The following is a 22,554-nucleotide window of genomic DNA, read 5'->3' on the forward strand; positions in this document are numbered from 1 at the left end:
TAACCGACCAATGAGCATGGTTTCTACTGGTGTCTGTATGAATGGGGAAATGTAATGCAGGCTTTGGATAATGCACTTGTCATTTAATGTCACTTCTATTCTGTGAACTTAATTTTCATATGTTAAGGCGAGAAAGGATATACTGCGGCTGCCAATGTGATCTTTTTATTCAGTCATGCATTTAATTAGTGGCATACAAATTCTATATAATTCCAAAATTATGGTTATCCTGACCCCAATCAATCTCTTGTCAAATTGTTTTCACTCAAGTTTCGCACGAGACAAATGATGCTTATTCCCATGTCACAACCAGCATAAATTATGAATATGAACTGCAAATTTTCATAAGTTTATTACTTGAAAGGGACTTACTTTACATTTACCTAAAGTGGCCATGCTAGATTCAAATGAACAATTTTGGTATCAAATGGACTATTAAATCCCAGGTCAATAATGGGTCAAACTCAATCTCATAATTCATAACCTATTAATGTTGACAAGTACTAAATATGAACGTCCACGAGTGCACTACAGTGCCACCTACTGGTGTAAATTGCACATGCTTCGCTGCAAGTTTGATTGGTACTCACGTGACGTCAATAAAGAGGGCGGTGCTTTTCCTTTGTTTTGCCAATTGGTTCCCAGATTGTTTGATTGGTGACACCCGGGTGATACATGTGGTACATTGGACAGAAGGTTAGCCTATAATCATCTGAGACCGACTGAGACTGTAAGTACTCTAGCATTTGTACGTAACCTAAACCCAAAACATTTCTATGAAAGCACTGCAGTAAATATGTAATGTAATAGTCTTAACTCTTAAGTGTGCCAATTTGATTCATGGTTACTGTAAAATTGCCAAACCGTTTTGCTAGCTTATGAGAGTGGGAAATTCGGCATTTAGCTACAAACAACTATCTGTGAAAGTTTTGGTATTATAGACGCAGCTATAAGTTTACCAATGACAGCCAGCCATTGTAATAAGTTAGATTTATTTAAATGAGGCTAGAGTGGAGAAAATAATTGTAAACGTTGTACCTGCTTGTTACGTCTCGATATGGCGGCCTCTAAATGGACAATATAACATATCCAGTGAAAGAATGGAGGAATTGATTGAAATATTTATTAACAGTTTGCAGAATTACAGTACAATTCAAGCACAACTCAATACAAAGACTTAACTAACTGTGTGGACGAGAGGGTCCACTTGTTCAATTCATTAAAAAAAAACTGATCGATGAAATGAACAAGATGTTTAACATGTTTCTGAACAAAGCCAGTGAAACAAACTGGTGAGTTCCAAATCAAAATAGCCTACCATAAAACAAAAACTCTACTGTCAACTGAAAAATGTAAATAACTTCTAAACCTGCTATACACAAACAAAAATACAGAGGGTGGCACTCACACCTAACCTAATGTTTTTAACAGAAAATAACTGTTGAAAATGTACAGGGTACCCCAGCTCTTACCTAGTTTCCCTGAAAGAAACAATATAGTGAAGGCTGAGACACATAAATACATAAATACATCAAAGCAGATGCAGTGTTTGGGAAGTGTGCCCATGGCAATCCTTTTAAAGCTCACTTATCACAGCAGCCAGTTTGAGTCTGGTCTGTAGGTCATTCCAAATACAGGGTCCGAAATAAGCAAGGTTTTTTTCCCCAGCCTCAGTACACAAGTACACAGGTGCTTCTGGGAAATTGAGATGATTGGTTTACTGATTATTGGCGGACCAATGAGATAGTGAGGCAACACAAAATGTGGCACTCCTCAACAGCTCAATAGCATTGCACATAATACTCTACCTAGTAATATATTATGTAAAATGTGCGGTCTAGTACAACCTATACTATAGGCAGTACCATTGCTATATGTCGGTGACAGTAAAGCAACAGTTTATCTACACTGAATGGAACAAGCACATTTTTTGTTTAATTTTTTGTTAAGAAAATGGAAGGCAGTGGTGAAGAAGAGGGCACATCTCAGGATCAGCAGAATGGTGCTGTTGGAGACCAAGAGGGCTTAAGAGATGTGAAGGGAAGGTACAGGGCACTGTTCAACTTAGTTAAAGGTGAGTAAGACAGAGGCCAGTCTATGCTGTAGTAAGTATTTTTTTTAGACCTGTTTTTTTTGGTACCACTGACAGTTCTGCTTTCTTGTATGTTTGATCTGTGTTTTCCAGAGAACAGAGATGAAATGATGAATCTGTCCAGCGATGGGCTCAATGAAGTTATGCATGAGGCATCCGGTCTTTATTCCCATGCAGGTAGGTCCAACATCACACAAGTAACTAAACCTTAACTAAACCCCTACATACTTTTTTTGGTCAAATTCTACAAGTACACAACACATTGTGAGCTTGAGGTTCTGCTATATTCACAAACATTTCTGTCAAATGTTATTCTATTTTTGCAGAATGTTAACATGCCCAGAATAGGGTTTCTAGGCTTCATGTGTATACTCTTACTGGCCAATGTCTACAGGTGTAGAGAGAGAGATTGTGGTATAGCTATATAGTTAATATTCGAGTGGTTTCGGATTAACAATTTCAGGTCATTTATTAAACATACATTTGAACAGCCCAACTTTCGATTCAAAATAAACAAAGGAATTCATAGAAGTCTTATTCTGTCATAAATACGTGAAATATGTGTTTGAAAATGTTTGCTCTGCCGCTCTGGTTAAAATTTCGGATCGCCTCCAGTCACCTGTCTCATCACAGACACCCACATTAGTAAACGTCACCCTCTGGGACATCACATCACCATAATCAGATGATCATCATATTAATAATAGCAGCAATAACTAAGAAAAATGGAAAAGAAAAGGTATTTTATTATTATTATTATAATAATAATAATTCAGTCCCCACTCTTTTTACGTATTTTGGTTGCACTTCTTCCTCTGGAAGTCCCATCCTAACTAATAGTATCTCCCTTAGAGATAGGGTGAGAAGTTCAGTCACGCGAGAGACTTGAGTCGCTGCTTCTTTGCCTGGAAAGGAGCCAGCTTAAGTGGTTCGGGCATCTCGTTAGGATGCCTCTCGAGCGTCTCCCTAGGTAGGTCCTCGATGCACGTCCCACTGGGAGGAGACCCCGGGGCAGACCAAGGTGCAGATGGAGGGATCACATCGACTCACTGGCCTTGTAACGCCTCGGGATCCCCCCAGGAGGAAGTTGCTCTGGAAAGGGAAGTCTGGACTCTGGAGCTCTCTGGTGGAGCTGTTGTCCACACGACCCGACTACGGATAAGTGCCGGCGGTTGAAGATGGATGGATGGAGGCGCTTTTAATACAGCGCTCACTGGGAGCAGTTTTGGCTAATACGTTATGCAGTACATATTAATAAACTTATTGCAGTGTTGCCACATTCAGACTCAACTAATTATTATTAGTTTGTATTTACTAAATAAATAAATGGTAAATGGCTACGGTATATCTTACAAAAAAGTCTTCCGTCTCTGTGCATATGTCTGGTAATTGGTTTCTTCTTCTTATGTTCCTTGACAGGAGCTTCTGCTCAAATACAAGCTCTGGATGCCCAGCTACTGGTTGTGATCACAGACCTGTTACAAGAGAAGGCCAGCCAGCTGTTTGTTGAGGGCAATGCTTTTGACATGTCTGTCTTTACTGAGCACCTCGTGAGTGTAATGAGTGATTATGTGAACTGTGAAGTAGATTTCACTAATGTGTACATTTCACATGCCCATTATTCACACACATACCGGTACCCGTGCTGGCTGATGTTTATCTCATGACTGTCTCTTTATCCGACAGCTGAACTTCATGGGATCTAACCGACTGGAGGATGAGGAAAATGGAGAGGCAACTAATGTACCCCAAGATGGCTGGCTTAAAGTAGCCAAGAGAGCCCAGTGTTGTTTCAAGACAGCTCCAACCTTCCATTACATGTGAGTGGCTGATCACTTCACCTGCTATTGTTAGAAAAGTGGAAGCAAATATCCCATTTCAACCTTCTTTATAGCAAATTATATGTTGGGAAATAATGTACTCCAGACTCCCTTTCAATATTTTATTAGGCTAGGATAGGCTCAGTGTGCCCGTGCCTGTGCCCGTACATAGCTAATCTCGGACACTGCAATTTCTGTTGATTGCGATCAAGACTCTACCTCATTTTGTCCTGGCACAATCAAAAATCCTGGATTGCTTGTACCATGATGCCACTCCTCATAGCCCATGGCATGCCCATTTCCGCCTGGGCATGACCAAGAATTTCCATGTCATTTTCAAAACACACTTTTTGCTGCTATTCCAATCAATACACAATCCCTGGAGTCAATGTGATTAACATTACATAACATTTATTTGAGGATACTCACACAAAGGCACCAGATGTCGTTCCTCCCAGGAGAACACACTTTACCAGAAGTAATAACTTTTTAATTGTTTGATGTTTTATTTCTTTGTTTTTTTATGTTATTTTAGAGTGGTCCTCTTGAATCTGTAAGAAACATCATAATTCATACTGTTATGCATTGATGTTTTCTAATAAAACCTGAACTTAAAATGTGTAATATTATTTAGATTCCATTCTGATTGCCTTCCAAAGTGGAGTGGACCATTTTTTTATAAAAAATGCCAAGAATTACCCCAAATTTCAGCGACACATTGAGTCTTAAATACAAGAGCCAACAATTCCCCATGCTACAAATGTCAGTGCATGTTATGGAGACTCATTAGAGCGCACCACCAAGAGTGCTTCTTGGAGTTTCTTGAAGTTGAACGGTATGTCGCAGAGACACACGACTGTTGTATCTTCCTCACAGAAGCCAAAGACACATTTTTGTCCTAGTTATTTTGCCTTTTTCAATTGTTCTTATTCCCATGTTTATTACTTTACTTGATTGCATAAAGACAATCTGTTATACTTATGGTGGGTGTATATACTGTATGTTTCCATTGTTTTGGTTCTGTTAGGATGGGTTCATTCGCCGCAGAGCCCCCTCCTCCAAAGCAAAGGGTAGAGCGCCAGAAGAAGGCACCCACTACGGAGGCCCAAAGAACCATGCCAGCACAGGTAGATTCATTGTTTTTTTCTGTGTCAATTAACATATCGTTTGGTGCAACTCACATCTATGACTATAACTTTATTGCTTATTTGCTTTCTGAATAGCTAACACTATTATCTTTGATAACTGAAAACATTCAGGATATTATGTTCTCAAAATATGGTTAATACATTACAAAGCTGGAAATATTGACAATGTTTATCGTGTGAAAACTATTTAGTGGTACAACATAACTAGGGTTCCAGGTAAACATCAGACCTAGTCTAAACATCTAAACAAAGTATTTTGAATTAAAAAATCTATATTTCTGAAAATCAACTAATTTAAAGGTTATGTAAATTACACACACACTCGCTGAACAGTGGATCATTGACAATAACCCATTATTCAGCTCAGCATGTAATTGTAATTTATTGAGACTCACTTATGTCCAAAAGATACATTACAGTAGATGTTATTCAAGTCTACAAAGTTAATGCATCTTGTCCATTTTCTTCTCTTCAAGTTGAAGCAAATGGAAGAGTCTCACCAAGAGGCTACCGAGAAGGAGGTAGAGAGGATTCTGGGATTCTTGACGACTTACCATGCAGACGATCGTGAGTTCAAACTCCACAACAGGAATAATAACTTTCAAACTTTCAAAGGAATAATAACTTTCAAACAGACAAATGTCTCATTTTATTTTTTCTGTCAATTGCAGCAACTTCACCCATATCGTACTATGAGTTTGTTATTGATCCCACGTCGTTCTCACGTACAGTGGAACACATGTTTCACACATCATTCCTCCTCAGGGTGAGTCATCTGTTTAAATGTTAAGGTTCCCAGATTGAGATAAAGTAAACACCACCCCTGATACTTTTTATTTTCTTTTAGTTTTCATCTGCTTGGTGGTTTGCTTAATTTTTTCCAGTTACTGTAGCTGCATTGCTCCGAATGAGCAGAGATGGAAGCTTGAGGATGCTTGAGGACATTATTAACCACATAATGGTTGAGTGGTCTCCCTCAGGGCTCTATACTAGTGTAGTTTCTGTTATTGTTTGGAAAACAGATGTTGTGATGTGTTGTGAGCTTGTCGATCATCTATTTTCAGCAAAAGCTTTCCTCACACTGTGGATGCTGGGGTTATGTGGTTCATTCTACATGTGTTTTGCAGGATGGTTTGGCGAAGATGTACCTGGACACAAACAAGTTGCCTTGCATTGGTGAGAAAAACAAAAACACTTGTTGTTTAACTTGTTTTCCCCCTTCTTCAAAATGAACAAGTTGTCAGAATTTGTATAATTCCAAGTGCTAGCAATTAACTAAATTCAATCAGATACATGGACGAACTGATAAGAACCAGAGCGATACAGGGCAAAGGAAAACGCTAGCCCCCCCCCCCCACATATATATGCAGCACGCACACACACGCGCACACAGACACCCCTTCACCCTCCTCTCGTACTATAATTCTCTAACTCCACCTTTCTAAACTAAATGTGTTGTATATGGAACATAGCCTTGAATTGCACCTTTCTAAACAATTTTTGCTGTATATATGGAACATAATATTAACTTTGCTACTACAGGGAAAAATCGCACATGTACATGTACATATGTTCATGTGTAACATTTTTTGTACTCGTTTGCTCTTTCTTTTTTTTCTTTTTCTATGCCTTTGTTTGCTGTTTGATGTTATGTTATCTACTGTATGCTGCTGCATTGTCTGAAGGAAGCCAAACAAAAATACGTTTTTCTCTTATGTACCTGTACACAAGATGTTTTACTCTTATGTACCTGTACACAAGATGTAACAATAAAGTACAACCTTGAACCCTTTGGCATACATTACATACTGTACAAGCAATGGCCGCCAAGTGTATTTTTGGTTGATTATTACATTATTTCCTTGGTAAAAATATAGCAGCCAATAATGTAATAATATTGCTTGCTTTGGCAGTCTTTCCCAGTCTTTCCTCCATCTGTGGTATTCTCTCTTGCTTCCAAGTTCCAATAAAGATAAGTAGAGTGGTTGGCTCGATTCTCACTACTGGTGAGGTGGTAGTTTCACTCCTGTGCCTTGCTTGTCTCTGTGCAGTGACAAATTCAGGTTTCATGCCAATATTAAGCATTAACAGATTGCTGTCTGTTCATTCATATTGTGTGTGTGCGTGCGTGCGTTTCAGCTCCTAGGACAGTGGAGGAGGATCATGGTGACGATGGAGAATCAGCCTTCAGTGGGCGTAAACAATGCATCATGTCCATCAGCATGCAGAGCTGGAAGGTGAGGAACTGTGGGCCATTATGGACATTTTCAAGAATACAAGTACTGCTCTAGAACCACTGCAGTATAAAGAAAATATTCACTCTGGTTAAAGATCAATACAGTAATCTTTGGTCTAGAGCTAAACCCTGCGCAGGACCCAAACTAGTGAAAATAAATGGGTCCCAACCCAGTGTTTAGGAACCGGCGATCTAGAGAGTGATCCAATTGCTATCTCAAGTCGATTTTCAATTCAATTTAATCTAGGAACACAAGCCACTTCTTTACAAAGCTAGAAAACCAAAGAACAAAGACAGCTACTGAGATGCTGTCATCCAAATGATATCTGCTAGATAGAGAATTAATAATTTCCTCACTATGACTGTATGCATTAACATGGATATACCATTTTAGTAAAGGTTTGCTAAAGTACCTGCACCTTTATTGCAGGGGTCTGATCTCAATTCCTATTTTTATTAACAGTAATCTTTATTTTATCATCTTCCTTAGGACATAATTGAAGCTTTTGAGATCACAGCGCCCATGATCCCAGCAAATAAAAATGTTGAATGATGTTTTTTGTTGTTTTGTTATTGTTAGGGCTGGACAAAAATATATCAAAACTGTTCTGTAGGATAATCGATAATCGAGAAGTGGGGTTTTTGTGATATTGTTTTATTTCCAACCCCCTGTATTATTTTTTGTTGTACAATGGTGGTGTACAAAAATAGTGAAAATAGCTCATCTACAAGCTCATAATGCGTAGCATCGCAATTCGCGATGCATTCTAAGTTTGTAGATCTGCTATTTTTCCTTTTTTTCTTACTTCCTTACAAATTTGCTCTTTGCCCCTAATGGGGCACAAGGCATCGATAAGGTTCCTCCACCTATCACGTTTTATTTGGCGAACACCCATCTCCAGAAGCTCAGCCTCTACAGTTCTGTGGCAGATGATCTTAGGTCAGCCTTGTTTCTTTTTCCTTGGGGATTTTTGGGGCATCCGCTCTGGGGGCATTCGAAGTACGTTGTATTGTTCTTTAAATCGTTAGAGGCTAATGTTATTTGTGATATTTCTAAGTCATATTGTCCAGCACAACTTTAATTTGTTTTTCTTTTGTCAAATATTGAATAATAAAATAGAGAAACCAGTAAGTGTTTTTTCTGTGACTCAAGTGAATGCCTTCTGAACAGTAGAGCTGTATCAATGTTCATTGTTTTCTTATTTGTTACAGTTTTTCATTGTAAAAGACAGTATTGTGTTGTCATGGTTTCAGTAAACTCCCCTAAACTTTTCTAGTGACTGAATAAAGTCTGGCAGACAAGTGAGAATAATGTATGCTCAACAGGCCACAATTTATTTTGATCATGTGTGTGCTCACCCCATTTCAAGTCCAACGGTCTACACTACAGTCTTTGATCAAATACAAATCAATGTAAGTTGGCCTAAGAATGTGATAATATACCCAGCATAAAGACTTAACTAAACTCACCTTGCACCTCGAAGGACATTTTTACTTTTGGGGTGGTTGAAAAATCAGATGGGAAAAGTTCCATCCTTTTTTTAAAGCAAGAATCTGCTAAAACAATAACAAGATACATCACAAGAAAAGCTCTCAAATTCAACAGACAGGTAGGTTGTGGCCCAACTGTGACCTGAACTGGAGACAATCTGATGTACATATCCGCAATGTGACATATGATATAGTTGTCTGTACTGGCCTGATCACAAGTACCATTTTAATTTGTGATATTCCATCCACAGATGAGGCTCTGTTCTGAACACCACTGCCCTTATGTATGCCCTTCACTGAACAACCACTTGAGGTCATTGTTGCTCTAAGAAGGTAGCAGACTGCTCTCCCCTATTAGTCCTGAGGCCAGAGGCCTTACTATTGGATATCGTTGCGCTATATAAAGGGACAATTAAGACACATGTGACCAACTAACTGGCATGACCTAGCCCCTCTCGGAACCCGTAAAGCTTTTCTGAAATGTGGATGTCGCTTTGCTCTGGGTCTAAAAAATGTCAGAAACTTCAGTAGCATTGGGTTCTGCTTGTAGGGCTATGGCATGACCCTGTGTGGGGATCTGTTTGTTAAATCATCCACAATGTAGAAAAAAAAGCTTTCAATCCTTTTGACTAAAATGCACTTGCTTTTACTTTGGGATGAAATAAGTTATTTTGGTACTCCCTGTTATGTTGATTTCAGGTTCAGGTTCAGGTTTATTTGTCATTTGTATAAATACAGAGTATACATACAATGAAATTTGTTTTGCTCAGAGTTTTAAACAACAATTGAACAAACAAATAATAAAACAAATGAACAGAAAAAATATGTAGGCCTATATTTATCTATTAGAAAAACGTACCGGTAAGTTATTGTTGGCATTATGGTAGATGTAGTTTCCATGACTGCGGAAATGACGGTTTATGGCAACGTTTTAGCTTTTTTGTGCCACCGCTATTCTCGCGAGATGGTCTTTGATGTCGTCGGCACTTTGCAGCAGGACCGATCATTCGACGTTGACAGTCCTTGGGCTTCAGATGAATGTGTTTTTGTCGTTAGCACTAAGTACTGCCAGTGAGCTAACTTTCGCTAACGTTACATATAGTTAGATTTAGTAGTAGGGTGACATTTAAAAAGCTGTAAAAAATTTAAGACGACTATAGTGCCAACACGTTCTCTGGACGTACTTTTATTTATTTTTCTTCAGCCTTAACACTTCAGTGCGATGCCATTGAGGACAGTGTGCTGTCACACACGAAGGCAAAATTAACTTCAGCTAGCCCGGCTAAAGCTAACGTGACTTGGAACTTGTGCGAGTCGGCTAGCGTGTTGGCTAATCAGCTAGCACCACCCAGTGAAAGTGGCTAGCTAGCATTATAGCATTACTGGCCAGACCTGCACCCGGCGGGACGACTCCAACCCGTGAAACAACAACAACAACAACAAGCTTCGGAGAGCGATCGTACAATGAAAAAAGCCTCATGTGACACGCTAGGATTCATCCCCCAGAAAGACATAGTCTATAACAAACTTCTGCCGTACGCCGACAGATTGGACCAGGAATCCAATGACATCCTGTGTAAAATCAAAGGCAACCTGGCCCGGGCGGTCCAGCTCCGGGAGATATGGCCCGGAGTGCTGTTCTGGACCAGGAAACTTTCCACGTAAGTGACCGTGGTTATAGTGGCCGTTCTTCGGCTCTTCAAAACGAACCATTGCGAATGATTGCGTCCGATCATCACTTCCATAATATTAGCGACAGCTGTCAGTTTCTAGTCTTTAAATCATCAGATACGTTTGTAGTATGTATGTATGGTTGTCATCCAAGTCCAACTAATGTGTCCCCTTAATGTCTGCCACCCACCATCAAAGTTCACAACAATAAGCCAACGGTACTTACACTGTCCCTTTGGTTACATTTGTACACTTTCATTAGTTACACATGTATAAATGAACACTTTTCTTTGTGTCTTTTGTCCAATGTGAACACATTAGGTTCATAGGGTTGTAATAATCAGATTATGAAAAACGAGTAAATATAATCAGCCAAGAAATTTACACCCGGAAAAATGTTGAAGGTTCTAGTTATATTGTCAAGGAAGCATAATTACATGTTATCAATTTTCAACCCCCGCCCCTATAGCTACCCCACCCCCAGAGCTCAGCAGGACAGTCTGGGTCTCTTTTCTCAATACAGACACGGTGTCTCGGATAGCAGGTGTCTGAGACACCTGCTATCCCAATTCTCACCTCAGCTGCCGAGTCTGACTGCCCCTTCCCATGCCCAGCTCTGCTAGAGATGGGAGGTGGGCACTGCAGGAGATGTTGGTGGGTGGGTTGCTGATAATATTAAGTTATCCCCAGAAAAGAACATTTGAATGAAAGGGTTTCTCTGCCCTTTAACGCCCACAGTTCCAAGTAGACTCCATGATTACACGTTAATATGATCATGCAATTTGATAAAATGTGTTTTATTTGAACAGAATATATTTTGAGAAAAAGTTTTACTTTTTGTACACACGTGTGTGTGTGTGTGTGTGCGTGTGTGTATGTATATGTAATTTGTATTCAGTAACTAAATATTTCAAAGTAGTCTATCTGACCCAGACCTTTCAGGAAGTGACAGATTGTAATCATCAGCAACACTGTTGTTGTTCAAGTGTTGCATGCTGCAGCCAGGTTATCTCAGCCACTGCCTGTTTATACGACAGCAGGTGTTGGGACACGTCTCATATTTCTCATTTCTCAATCAAAACCATTGGCACAGGCTCTGTGCTGTCACTGTGCGCTTGTCATCTTCACCAAGTTGACATGGTCACAAACTGAGTGAGGGGGAGGGGCTGTTCCATGTGTGCGTGTCACAGTCTCTGTTGGAGGGAGACCTTTCCATTAGGAAAGAAGAGTGCACATAAAACCTGCATTTTTGCAGTTCACTTTAGTGACGTAATTTTTTAGTGGTGCCAAAACGCTCCAATGAGTGTATGTCTGTAGTATGACCCATTGACCCCTGCAGCTGATTGGGGTCATATTCGGGTCACATACTGTTGAGCAGCCTAAAGGGCCATTCACACTGAGTAGTATAACTAACTGCACCCCGCCTGCACCACTCAGTTCACACCAGATTTTTTTTCATACACAATTAGCATTTCAAATGAATCGCATGCGCATGCGCATGCAAAAAAAAAAAAATCGGCTGCTTTTAATCTGTCTCAGTCCTGTTGCTGGCAGATATCTCTGTCCAATTGTGAGTCACTGCCGTCTCCGAGAGATGGAAGGTCTGCTCTGGGGATGACCCAGATTCTGACTGCTGGTATTAGCCTATGGCTTTTCAGTAGAGAAACGACAATTCTAAGGCTGTTCAGACTGGCAGCCCAACCCAATTTTTGGACATCCAGATTTGAATCAGATTAAAGTCTGAACATGGGAAAGTCTTTTTGAAAATCTGATTTGATCACATTGATTCCTAGGTGGTTTGAAATCAAATAGGATTTCTAAATATTTTTCTCAGTCTGGACACTCGGACATTGGAGCCTGATGTATCCCTGGTTGTATGGTGATGACGGGATCACTGTTTGTCTGCTTGTAGATGTGCTACTTTAATACACAAATCCGATCTGATCACTTGCAATGATGTCGGTGTGGACAGTCAATTTTAAGATCATATTTGATAAACAAACCAGATTTCTCTGCTGTCTACTCTGAATAGTATATATGTCTTTTTTCAAATAGGCCAATGCCATGTGTAGTTGAATAATGTAATGTTACGTCTTTTCAGTCAAATTAAACATGGTCCTATTTGGTCATTATCCCTCCCATGTTTTGCATGTGTTATAACAAAAGGAGGACATTTCTCATTATTTCTGTATGTAGTACAAATAGAAGTCTTCAGCATTTCACTGTCCAAAATAACATGTATACTATAAACTTTCCTAAATGTGTACTTCTTCTTTAGGTACATGCGCTTGTATGGACGAAAGTTCAGCAAAGAAGACCATGTGCTGTTCATCAAGCTTCTATATGAGCTGGTGACAATGCCCAAACTGGAGATCAGCATGATGCAGGGCCTGGCTCGTCTTCTTATCAACCTCCTTAAGTATGATTTTGCCGATTTAAAGCTCTACTCACTATTGCTCAGCAAACCTACACACATAGCATAGCACACAGCCGATTTCCCTTTATAAGTATTACTTTAAAAGAGGAAACTTACAGTGTGATGATGTTAACCTTTTCAAGAATTAAACGACTTTTGAAAACCTAGGCCCTACATTTTCCGCTGCCATCCTCATACTTATTTGTGAGGGGTGCTAGCCCCATCCTATGCCCAGCGTTGAGAGTTTGTGCAGTTTGCACACACAAACATTGAATGCCATTGACAATGAATGGCCAGCTTTGAGTGTTGTAAACACAAACATTGCGTAAACACTGAAGACGAAGGTGAGGACGCAAATTGTGAATGGCCGGAATGTGATGATGTATGATGATAAGAGCGCCCCTCTTCACACGTGTGTGATTTTTGTTGTTGTGAATGTCATGTTTTATGTGTCTCAAATTCTCTCAATCGGATCTATCTATTAGGAAGAAAGAACTTCTCTCAAGGGAGGACTTGGAGTTGCCTTGGCGACCTCTATATGAGCTACAGGACAGGATCCTTTACTCCAAGACCGAGCATCTGGGACTTAACTGGTTTCCCAAGTAGGTCCCTGGATTCTTTCAACCTGCTTTTATGGTCTACTCTACTGAATCTTACAAACATGTTGTACCTGGAGGCAGCATTGAATGCAAAACTTGCCAACATGTGTAACCTAAAGAGTTTAATTCTTCTTAACCACTTGAGAAATTGGGGGAACATTCCCAGAAAATAGCTAATCTACAATCTCACAATGCAACACACTGTGAGGGTAGATTGGGAAAACAGGCAGACCAACTAACTAAGTATTAGTTTATAAAGTATAGAGGGTTCAAGTGGTTAATCATGTATCCACAATTTTACTTTAGTTAACTACAATTACAATTACAATTTTACTATAGTGTTTGGTAGGATATTAGAATAGCAATATTTGTTAGGGTCCCACATTTGTGCTTACATTTACATATTACAGTACCTGTACTGCAGTCTTTAGGGCAATATTTAAATGCCTTCACCCCCCACCCATATGTGCCAGTTTGAACAACCCCTATCCCATTCTTCCAGCAAGCAGTGCGAGGTGCTCTTTTATGGTGCTATGGGAACATTGTATGTTTCTCACAACAATGCCTTGTACAGTAGTTGCTAGTGCATCACCATTAATTTACAACTGAGGAAAGCAAGCTGCCTTGACTCATTGCCAGTTCAAGTAGTAATATAATCATCTGGTTGATGTATGACCAGTATTCAGCCTGACTACAAAATGATGATTAATACATGTGTATACTGTTTATTGGCAGTTTATTGTAGCCTGCTGAATGTGTTCTTTATGCCTTTGTCTCCTTTCACATTCAGTTCTCCACGGGCTCATTCTTCCTCTAAACTCGTAATGCTAAAATTGGTTCAGAGGTGGTAAGAAAAATATTTCTCTTTGTGTTTTATTTTGAATTCATCCTTTTGAGGTACTTGTTTATTAATATGTTGCATGTGTAAAAGGGAACACTGGACCCCTCCCCACGCAGCTTGTCTGATGTGACAGTACTAGAGATATCAGTACCATATCAATGTTAACATTTCACTCATATTGGAGACTGTCGCACTGCAGCTAACAGATTTTATACCCCCCCTCAATCCCTTCATCTCATTCTCAGCCATATCAGATTCACCTTATCTTCAGCACAGTATGTTGGTTGGTTGGTTTGATTTTGTTTAATCTATTTAAATTCACCAAGTGATTTTCCCAATAAGTCACAAGACTATAAATATTAGCATATCTATATTTATACAATATGTGACTGACTCTGACACAGTTGTTTAGAAACACATTCAGAAATGTCATGATCTTTGGTAAAATGTGTCCTGGGTTCCTCACCTGACCTGGAGTTCTGCATGTCATCCTTCCTGTCTCACTTTCCTGTCAATTTTCATTTTCCTGTCCCAGATAAACACGTTTGGTGTTTAAATCAGAAAATAATTAAATTCTCATTTCAGTGTTGCAACAATGTTGCATTTCATTTCAGAGGTGGAACATTTTCAAAGATGTAATGATATTTTAGCACAGAACTAGTGCAGATTAGCGTGTATTCTTCGCGTCACCTTGATGACACCTTATTGGCAAAAAACTTGTAGATGGGGGTGCCTCATAATAGAGTAGCATAAAGGCAATGGATAGATTGCACGTGACGAGGACATGCAGTAGAAAGCATGTTAATGCAAATGTCAGACACACAATTGCCTCAACATTGATTGCCTACAGGGCACCGCTCCTATTCGTCTATACCTGCAGCCTAGCAGTCAGAAGTTGCTCATTGCTGCTTTTTGAATTAATTTAATCAATGTAAGATAATGCATACAAGTTACAATTGTGCATTTGGCAATATACTGAATTTAGTGGAACAGGTCACATATTAGTCCACTTGCCAGAATGTGAACCCGGACATGTTGAGTACACCAAGGTTTTATGTTAGAAATGTTGAGTATTGGTCCCCACAGGGGCGGCCTTAAAGGACCACTTCACCACTTCTCAACCCATCTTCATATAATAGGTCCTGACTAATAATCATGAAAAAATGGCTCAATTATTTTCTACTCGGTCTGTGTCTCATAGGAGGGCTGTGGGCAGTTCAGAAACCGTCTTCCAGTGACATCATCGATGGGGAATACAAGCTAATAGAAACTGCAGGCTTTCTAGTTCTGAAAAGTTGCAATGTGAAAATGGAAGCCATCGTTCTCACGATAATGAAAATCTAAACATTTTTGTAAAAAAAACCTTTAAAAAAAAACATCTGCCTAACGATGATGTCACTGGAAGACTGTTTCTAAACTGCCCACAGCCCTCCTATGAGACACCGACTGAGTAGAAGAAAATCGTGCCATTTTATCATGATTATTAGTGAGGACCTATTATATGAAGATAGGTTGAAAAGTGGTGAAGTGGTCCTTTAAGGAATATTGTATTCATAGGATACCATTAGGCTGCGGTAGACGGCTATGTGTTGTTTTCCTTCTGCAGATGTAAGAAGAGGGAATAATGAACCTCCAAAATAATGTATTTTGGCTCATTTTGAGCAAAAAAGGAGTAATAAGCGACGCGTGCGCGTGGCCGCGTGCACGTCATATCCGTGTAGTCTAAAATGTGAGTAAAAATAAATAAATATTATTTTTAATTACCGGATTAAATGACGTTAAAGAAAGATCTCTACGTTCTGGCACAGGCGGGGGATGGAGAAATAAACGGAATTCCACGTTCCTGGCATTAATACGGTCAAAATGTATGGTTACACCCCTAGTTGCGAGTTTAATGGTAAGCCCTAAAATAATGACCCTAGGTAATACCATGGTCAGTATACCAATTTCTAGTAGTTTTGACTCTGTGGGCAGGTGCCAAGTGCTGCTGGAAAAGTGAATCAGTATATCCATAAAGCTTGTCAACATACGGAAGCACACAGTGCTGTAAAATATCCTAATAGGTGGTTGGTTCACTGACAGTGAAAACTTCACCCTGGAGTCAACACAGCCATCTACCAGGATATTTTAGAGCACTTTGTGCTTCAGTATGTTGACAAGCTTTCTGGAGAGACTGGTTTTCCTTCCAGCTCGATTTGGTACAGGTTCTACTGTTCTACTTGCCCTCAGGTCATGGCCACTTGCCCCCTAAAAATATTGTAACATTTGAATTACCGTTCATTTTAACGAATTAAGAAAAATAATAACAATCAAGTCATGTAATATATAATTTTATTTTAACAATAAGAACATGAGAGGTTGCTCTCTTCATAGTTGTATGCTCTTCAAAACATACAGTAGGTATCTCCAGATGAGGACCCTACACTGATCCCTGATTTATTTTCTCACCTTCATAGCCAATTTGGATAATATAATTAGAATTTCTAATGTCAAATAATAGAAATGTAAATATAACATGAAATCTTCATTACATATTGCACAGGCACATAGCTTAGCCTACTCACTTCACTTCTAATCAGTGGTGGAAACATTACTCACATGTTTTAATTATGTAAAAGTGTGGTTCTCTCTCTCTCTCTCTCACACACGCACACACAGGTTCGCTGTGCTCATGCACGCACGCACAGGTCCGCCGCCTCCTCTTTCACAACACAGTCAGTCTCAGAGCGAGACTTTATTTCTCTCGTCTGTAGCTGACTCGAGGCTCGGATAGTTTCTGAATGCTTACACTTGAAATTATGTACTTTCTGATACACTGAAATCAAAAGGCGCTCTGGAATGTTAGCGACGCCCCGTACCGTTGTGTCAATGAGTAGTTAACTACACACGGTGTACAGTACACACATTCTACAATTAGATTAACATCAAGAGCTAGCTTGCGCAGCTCAGGGTCGCGGCCAGCCACTTCACGCTGTGTGTGTGTGGTGTGGGAGGAGGGTCGGGAGAGGGACTTGGTAGAGAGATTAGTCCGGCAGCTGAGGTGGACAGGTGGGAAATTTGGTATATAGTCTTTTTTTTTAATTATTATAATTTTTTATGGAGGGACAGACAGTAGGCTGACAGGAAAAGGGGAGAGAGATGCGGGGGGGGGGGGAAGACATGCAGTAAAGGCCGTCGGGATCAGGAGTCGAACCCGCGGCACACTGCCAGACTGGATTACCAGGACCTGGACCACTGAGCCATGGCCCAGGCCTATATAGTCTTTTTTATAATATTGTCTATATACATACATTCATGAATCCACTTGCTGACTGTCAATTATTTTTATAGGGGTTTCTTGTGACCCTACCACACAATCAGTGCCGGGATTTCTTTCAAAATAGAAGCTCGGGGTGCCGGGAAGATATGGCCGCTTTTACTCTGTAAGCCCCCCCACTTCCGTTCCGGAAAAAGAAACGGGAGACATATTTTTGCTTGCTTACCTCGTCACTGATGATCGCTCGCTTCATATTTTGAACGAGAGGCATGTTGAAGTCAGAAATGAAGAGCTTAGTATATCCATCTGATAAAAACCATGGAGAGCTCCCTAGATTAGGAGATACGAGGGATTCCTTCTGCAGCGGTAAACAGGGAAGTGAACGGGACCGCGGATAAGCGAAGAGTAAGGAGTATGGTGGCCTTGGAGGCCTTTTTTTTAATGGATTCAGAATCATGAAAAGCCTCTAGTTTGACATGTCACATGCTACTAAAAGCACAAGGAAAGTTTGACAGTTTTGCCTGTCATAAGATGTTAATGGTATAGGGTCACAAGAAACCCCTATAAAGAAATGTCCCACTTTAAACAAAAGAAGCCTGTCGGCTGCCGGATTAGATGGGGAGAGATGCGGAGCGCATTTACCATGTTCAAGACGGATATATCTCGTGTTGTGTTTATAGCCAACTAAGACTGTTATATCCCCACTCAAAATGCACACCTGCCCGACCGAGCAACCCGGTAGCATCCTTCACCTGCCCGACCATTTTTACTTGCCCAGGGCAGGCGTTAGTGTCAAGCCCTGGGATCGTTTTTCATGAGCTATATGCCATAATCGTCAATATTAAAAGAACAAAAGGTTTTAAATATTTCCCTTTTTTCAATGAATCTAGAATATATGAAAGTTTCACTTTTTGAATTATATTGTGAAAGAAAACTTTTCCACAATATTCAGATTTTTTTTATAAGCTCCTGTCGTCCCTAGAGCGGATATCACCAGGTGGCGGGCCTGGTGATATTATCCACTTCTAGACTGGATCAGAAAAACTCCAAAACAAATTGATTCCAGTCTACTACCCAGATATCATCTGACCTACTTTCTGAGTAGTTTTGATAGTAAACACTTTTCTTCCTAGTTTACCTTGAAATCAGCCAGGACTGCACTTCTGTATAAGAGTCATGGTGGTGGTGCATGCTTCTGTCACGTTCCCTCCCCTTGTGGAAAGTAGCAGTGTGTACGTGAGGTTTCACCCTTGAATAAAGGTCACAGAATGTGGGGTTCCCTCTCCCTGGGGTTTTGATCGGTGCACTTTGTAATGGGACACTTCATTTAGAATTTTAGATGCTGATCTGGCTGTTTTGGGATTTGCTGTGCATGAGTTTTCTCCCTGGCTTGTGTGTTGTGAGCCTAGAATTTCTAGAGGATATGGGGCAAATGTTTGTTGCCAGACATTATCTGTGGGATAGTCATCATTTACTGTATGATCCTTCCTGCCGTTGGAGTTGATGGAAAATGTGGAAATGGATATAATACATGGACATAAAAGGCAAACTGAATGGGATTTTGTCGGGGCAGTTCAAACAGGCATGGCTTGGCTTGAGCATGTGAGCAGATAGGTAGTAGGATTGTGGGTGGGGAGCTCAATGGCAGTGTTATTATTGGTCCAGCACTTTCAACACTGTTATGTGACCAGAGTCCTATCTTTGCAGTTCATCTGTTAAGATAAACACGCCATGAGTTGCTCATGCAAAAGAACACTTTATTAGTAATGAATGCAAACACACACACACACACACACACACACACTCGCGCGCAGGAGCATAACATGAATGAACAGACAGACAGAATAGACTGTTAACGCTTTATATTGGCATGAGCCCACCCAGAAATAATTAACACCATTTCAGTGGCTGCTACAGAGAAGTGAATATAATCTGATTGCCAATTTGCCATTGTATCACATTAGATCCTTCTCACACAGCAGACATCCTGACGTGTCATAGATGGTTAAACACAGCTGAAAGTAATAACATTAATTGCAGGTGTGTTGCATCCAAGGGGCCAGCTATGCACTCCAATGTTGAAGCGCTGGGCCCTAGTGGTAAGAGGAAGGACTGCAGGCGGACCCGTGGATTCTTGACGAGGAAACCCCGTGCAACCGAGCGCCCAATGTAAAGACCAGGTGCACTCTGGGTGCACTTCCGCATTTGGACACCAAAATTTGGTGTCCAAATGCGGAAGTGAAATGCTGAATCAGCGAAATAGACGGTACTTCCGGCAGCCTTCCGGGTGCTTCAAAACGCCACTGAGCAACTTCCACTGACATGAATAGCGGAGGGGGCGGAGCTTCGCGCTAGTTTAGTCTCTATCCTTTTAATACTCTATGGTTGCATCTAAATGCAGACAGGTCACATGGAATCCGATTTTTTCGAATGTGACTTGAGTCACATTCAGAGGTGGTTTCAAATCTGATTTTAAATCCGATCTGAGGAGATCTGTCTCAGTCTGAATGCAACGACCAGATGAAGTGACCCGAGTCACATATCAAACTATCCAAAACGTCACTTGCAGCGGGACCCGAGCGCTATTGACGTGACGTACAGAGCGTGAGGATTTTCATTTAAGTAAACAAACGAGAGAGTAAACTAAACTTCTCGAAATGTACAGAAACAAGGCCGTTTATGACATTTCTCGCGGAAATGATAGATAATGGCTACACACGGTCCTATCTGCAATGTCAGATTGTTGTTGTTGGTTACCATGGTATCCAAAGCAGATATGCCGACGCAGGGTGGCTTTGGGTTGAGTTGTCTGAACGCACAGATCGGATCTGGTCACTTGCAAACGGTAGTGTGAATGGTCGGGCCAAAAGATCGGATTTGAGAAAAACAATCAGATTTTCAATCAGATTTGACTTTGTGACTGCAGTCTAAATCGGGCCTTAGTGTTACAGTGTGCCAGCATGGTCAACTTCATACTGGCACACAAAAGCATATATGACTTCTGCTGCGTTTACCCTTCTACGGCAGTGTTTCCCAAACACCGATTTTCATGACTAGCAAGAACAGTAGAGGAGAGCTACAGGTCAGTGCATAAGGTCAATGGCATCATGTCTGCTGTGAAAAGGGTCAATTTCCTCACTAGGCACCCCTTACAATGTTCTTTCAATGGCTGTTCCACTGTACACTAGTCAAGATGTGTGCATGCGGTCAGACTTGAGTCTAATTGCACTGGTGTGGTCATTGTTTGATTAGCTGTCACCCTAACATCAATGTATCTTTATTTATTCAGACACCTTACTTAATCTCTCTCCCATTTCCTTTTATTTCAGCTCTGTGGAAAGTGTGTTGAAAACACTTGTGAAAAACTGCAGGCCGTAAGTATGACTTTTGTGAACTACAGGTAGTTGTCTGTCTGTCTTATGCTGCATTCTCACTGGCAGCTACAAAAGAACATACATTATGTCTGTCTCATGCTGCATTCTCACTGGCAGCTACAAAAGAACATACATTATGTCTGTCTTATGCTGCATTCTCACTGGCGGCTACAAAAGAACATACATTATTTCACACTCCGGCCCGTTAGTGAGAAGTCTGGGGTTAAAAACTAGCGGACGGGAATAACTTGTTTCCCCCCATTCCAAGCAGGAATTTTGTGGAGAGCGAAGATGAGTAGAAATGGTAAAACATACCTACAGTTGAAGATGAGTAGAAATGGTAAAACATACCTACAGTTGAAGATGAGTAGAAATGGTAAAACACACCTACAGTTGAAGCCAGCTCAATTTGGATTCTAGTCTTGTAGATTTTGTAGCAGCTACAAACATTTGGTGTCGCTTTGTATCTTCATGTCGCTGACTGCCAGTGTGAACATAGCACTAGGGTTACAACAATTTGTTTTAAATAATCAATTAAATTGATCATAAAATAATTAATAACCGATTATTGATTTGAATACATAATAGATTTTTCGGGGGGGAAATTGATTAGCGGAATGTCAAATTTTGCTATTACGTATAAAATGGGTATAAACAAAATGGTAAATGGACTGCAATGATATAGTGCTTTCCCAAAAGTGATTTAAGGGCTTAAAGCTGCACTTTGCTCTGCTAACCCGGATTTGAACCTGGTTTCTTGGAGTGCTGTAATGTTTACCAATAAACTAATGGAGCCTGCCTTCCAATTGTATTCTGTATCCTGTCTGAGGTTTCTATCCTGATTGGATAAAATTGGTATGCTGACCTGAAAATGCATTTTCGGATTAATTAAGAGCTGGAGAGACGGGGAGAATCCTGTTATTTATTATTTTTTATTAATTATTATTATTATTCGTTCTGCCAGGAAAGCAAGTCCATTCCCAGCCAAACATTGTATGTACTGTGAACAATAGGACAGGTGTAGTTTTTGGACATCCCTCACTGGCCTCAGCATACCAATATGCAAATATAGCTGTCTCCTCACTAGAAGGCTTTTTGTAGTGATAAGTAACAAGGTCGCGCTTATGCATATCTTACAACCAGTGGCACTCTAGGGTTCAGGACAGGTCGTCAACTTGGTACTAAGGCCGATAATCCTATTATGTCTTCTAATTCTGTCTTGTCTGAGAATTTCCTCTTACTTTGAGAGGAGTGATTTGTGGTGAACTGCAACGCCACTGTGGATGTGAGGCAGAGGTGGATTGGTTTAAAGCCGCAGCATATTCTGGAATGGCACCATAACATCCTCTGTGTTCATTTACGGTACCAGGGATTGTCCTGTGTGGCTAGTGAGTCCATTAATGTGAACTGAAATGCTGCAGTTGGTTTCACGACGGCTGTGAAAACCCCCCTGCAAGACCAAAAGCCCGGTGGCATCACATGATTTTACCCTGGATGGCAAAAAAAATCCCATGTTTAACATGTAATCTCCTCTTTCTGGAATATTACATAGAGATAAAGATGACAGTAGAGCCCCACTCAGACATACAAATGACAGTTGAGCTCAAGTC

At 40.4% G+C, this 22,554-nt stretch overlaps 2 protein-coding genes across 3 annotated transcripts in view; both read left to right on the top strand.

Moving 5' to 3' along the window:
- Positions 1-1,953: 1,953 nt before the first annotated feature.
- On the top strand, positions 1,954-7,885 carry LOC308328804 (non-structural maintenance of chromosomes element 4 homolog A-like; the record flags this gene model as incomplete). Its single annotated transcript, XM_080782914.1, has 10 exons — positions 1,954-2,074; positions 2,186-2,269; positions 3,512-3,642; positions 3,779-3,912; positions 4,940-5,039; positions 5,537-5,627; positions 5,732-5,826; positions 6,188-6,236; positions 7,200-7,297; positions 7,787-7,885. The coding sequence occupies 10 exons, from the start codon at positions 1,954-1,956 to the stop codon at positions 7,847-7,849; spliced, it is 966 nt and encodes a 321-aa protein (XP_080639040.1). The 3' UTR covers positions 7,850-7,885.
- A 1,927-nt stretch (positions 7,886-9,812) lies between these two features.
- The window catches only part of LOC308328449 (proteasome activator complex subunit 4B-like), a 43,911-nt gene continuing 31,169 nt past the window's right edge, over positions 9,813-22,554 (top strand). The window contains exons 1-5 of one of the 2 annotated variants that reach the window (XM_080782270.1): positions 9,813-10,448; positions 12,737-12,877; positions 13,360-13,476; positions 14,264-14,320; positions 20,900-20,944. In XM_080782270.1, the coding sequence (XP_080638396.1) occupies positions 10,252-10,448; positions 12,737-12,877; positions 13,360-13,476; positions 14,264-14,320; positions 20,900-20,944 (557 nt within the window). In that variant the 5' untranslated portion in view covers positions 9,813-10,251. The remainder of the gene's footprint in view (positions 10,449-12,736; positions 12,878-13,359; positions 13,477-14,263; positions 14,321-20,899; positions 20,945-22,554) is intronic. The other variant, XM_080782271.1, reaches the window with a different exon arrangement.

This window comes from Protomyctophum bolini (assembly GCF_963924005.1).
Source record: "Protomyctophum bolini genome assembly, chromosome: 14".
Classification (NCBI taxonomy): domain Eukaryota; kingdom Metazoa; phylum Chordata; class Actinopteri; order Myctophiformes; family Myctophidae; genus Protomyctophum; species Protomyctophum bolini.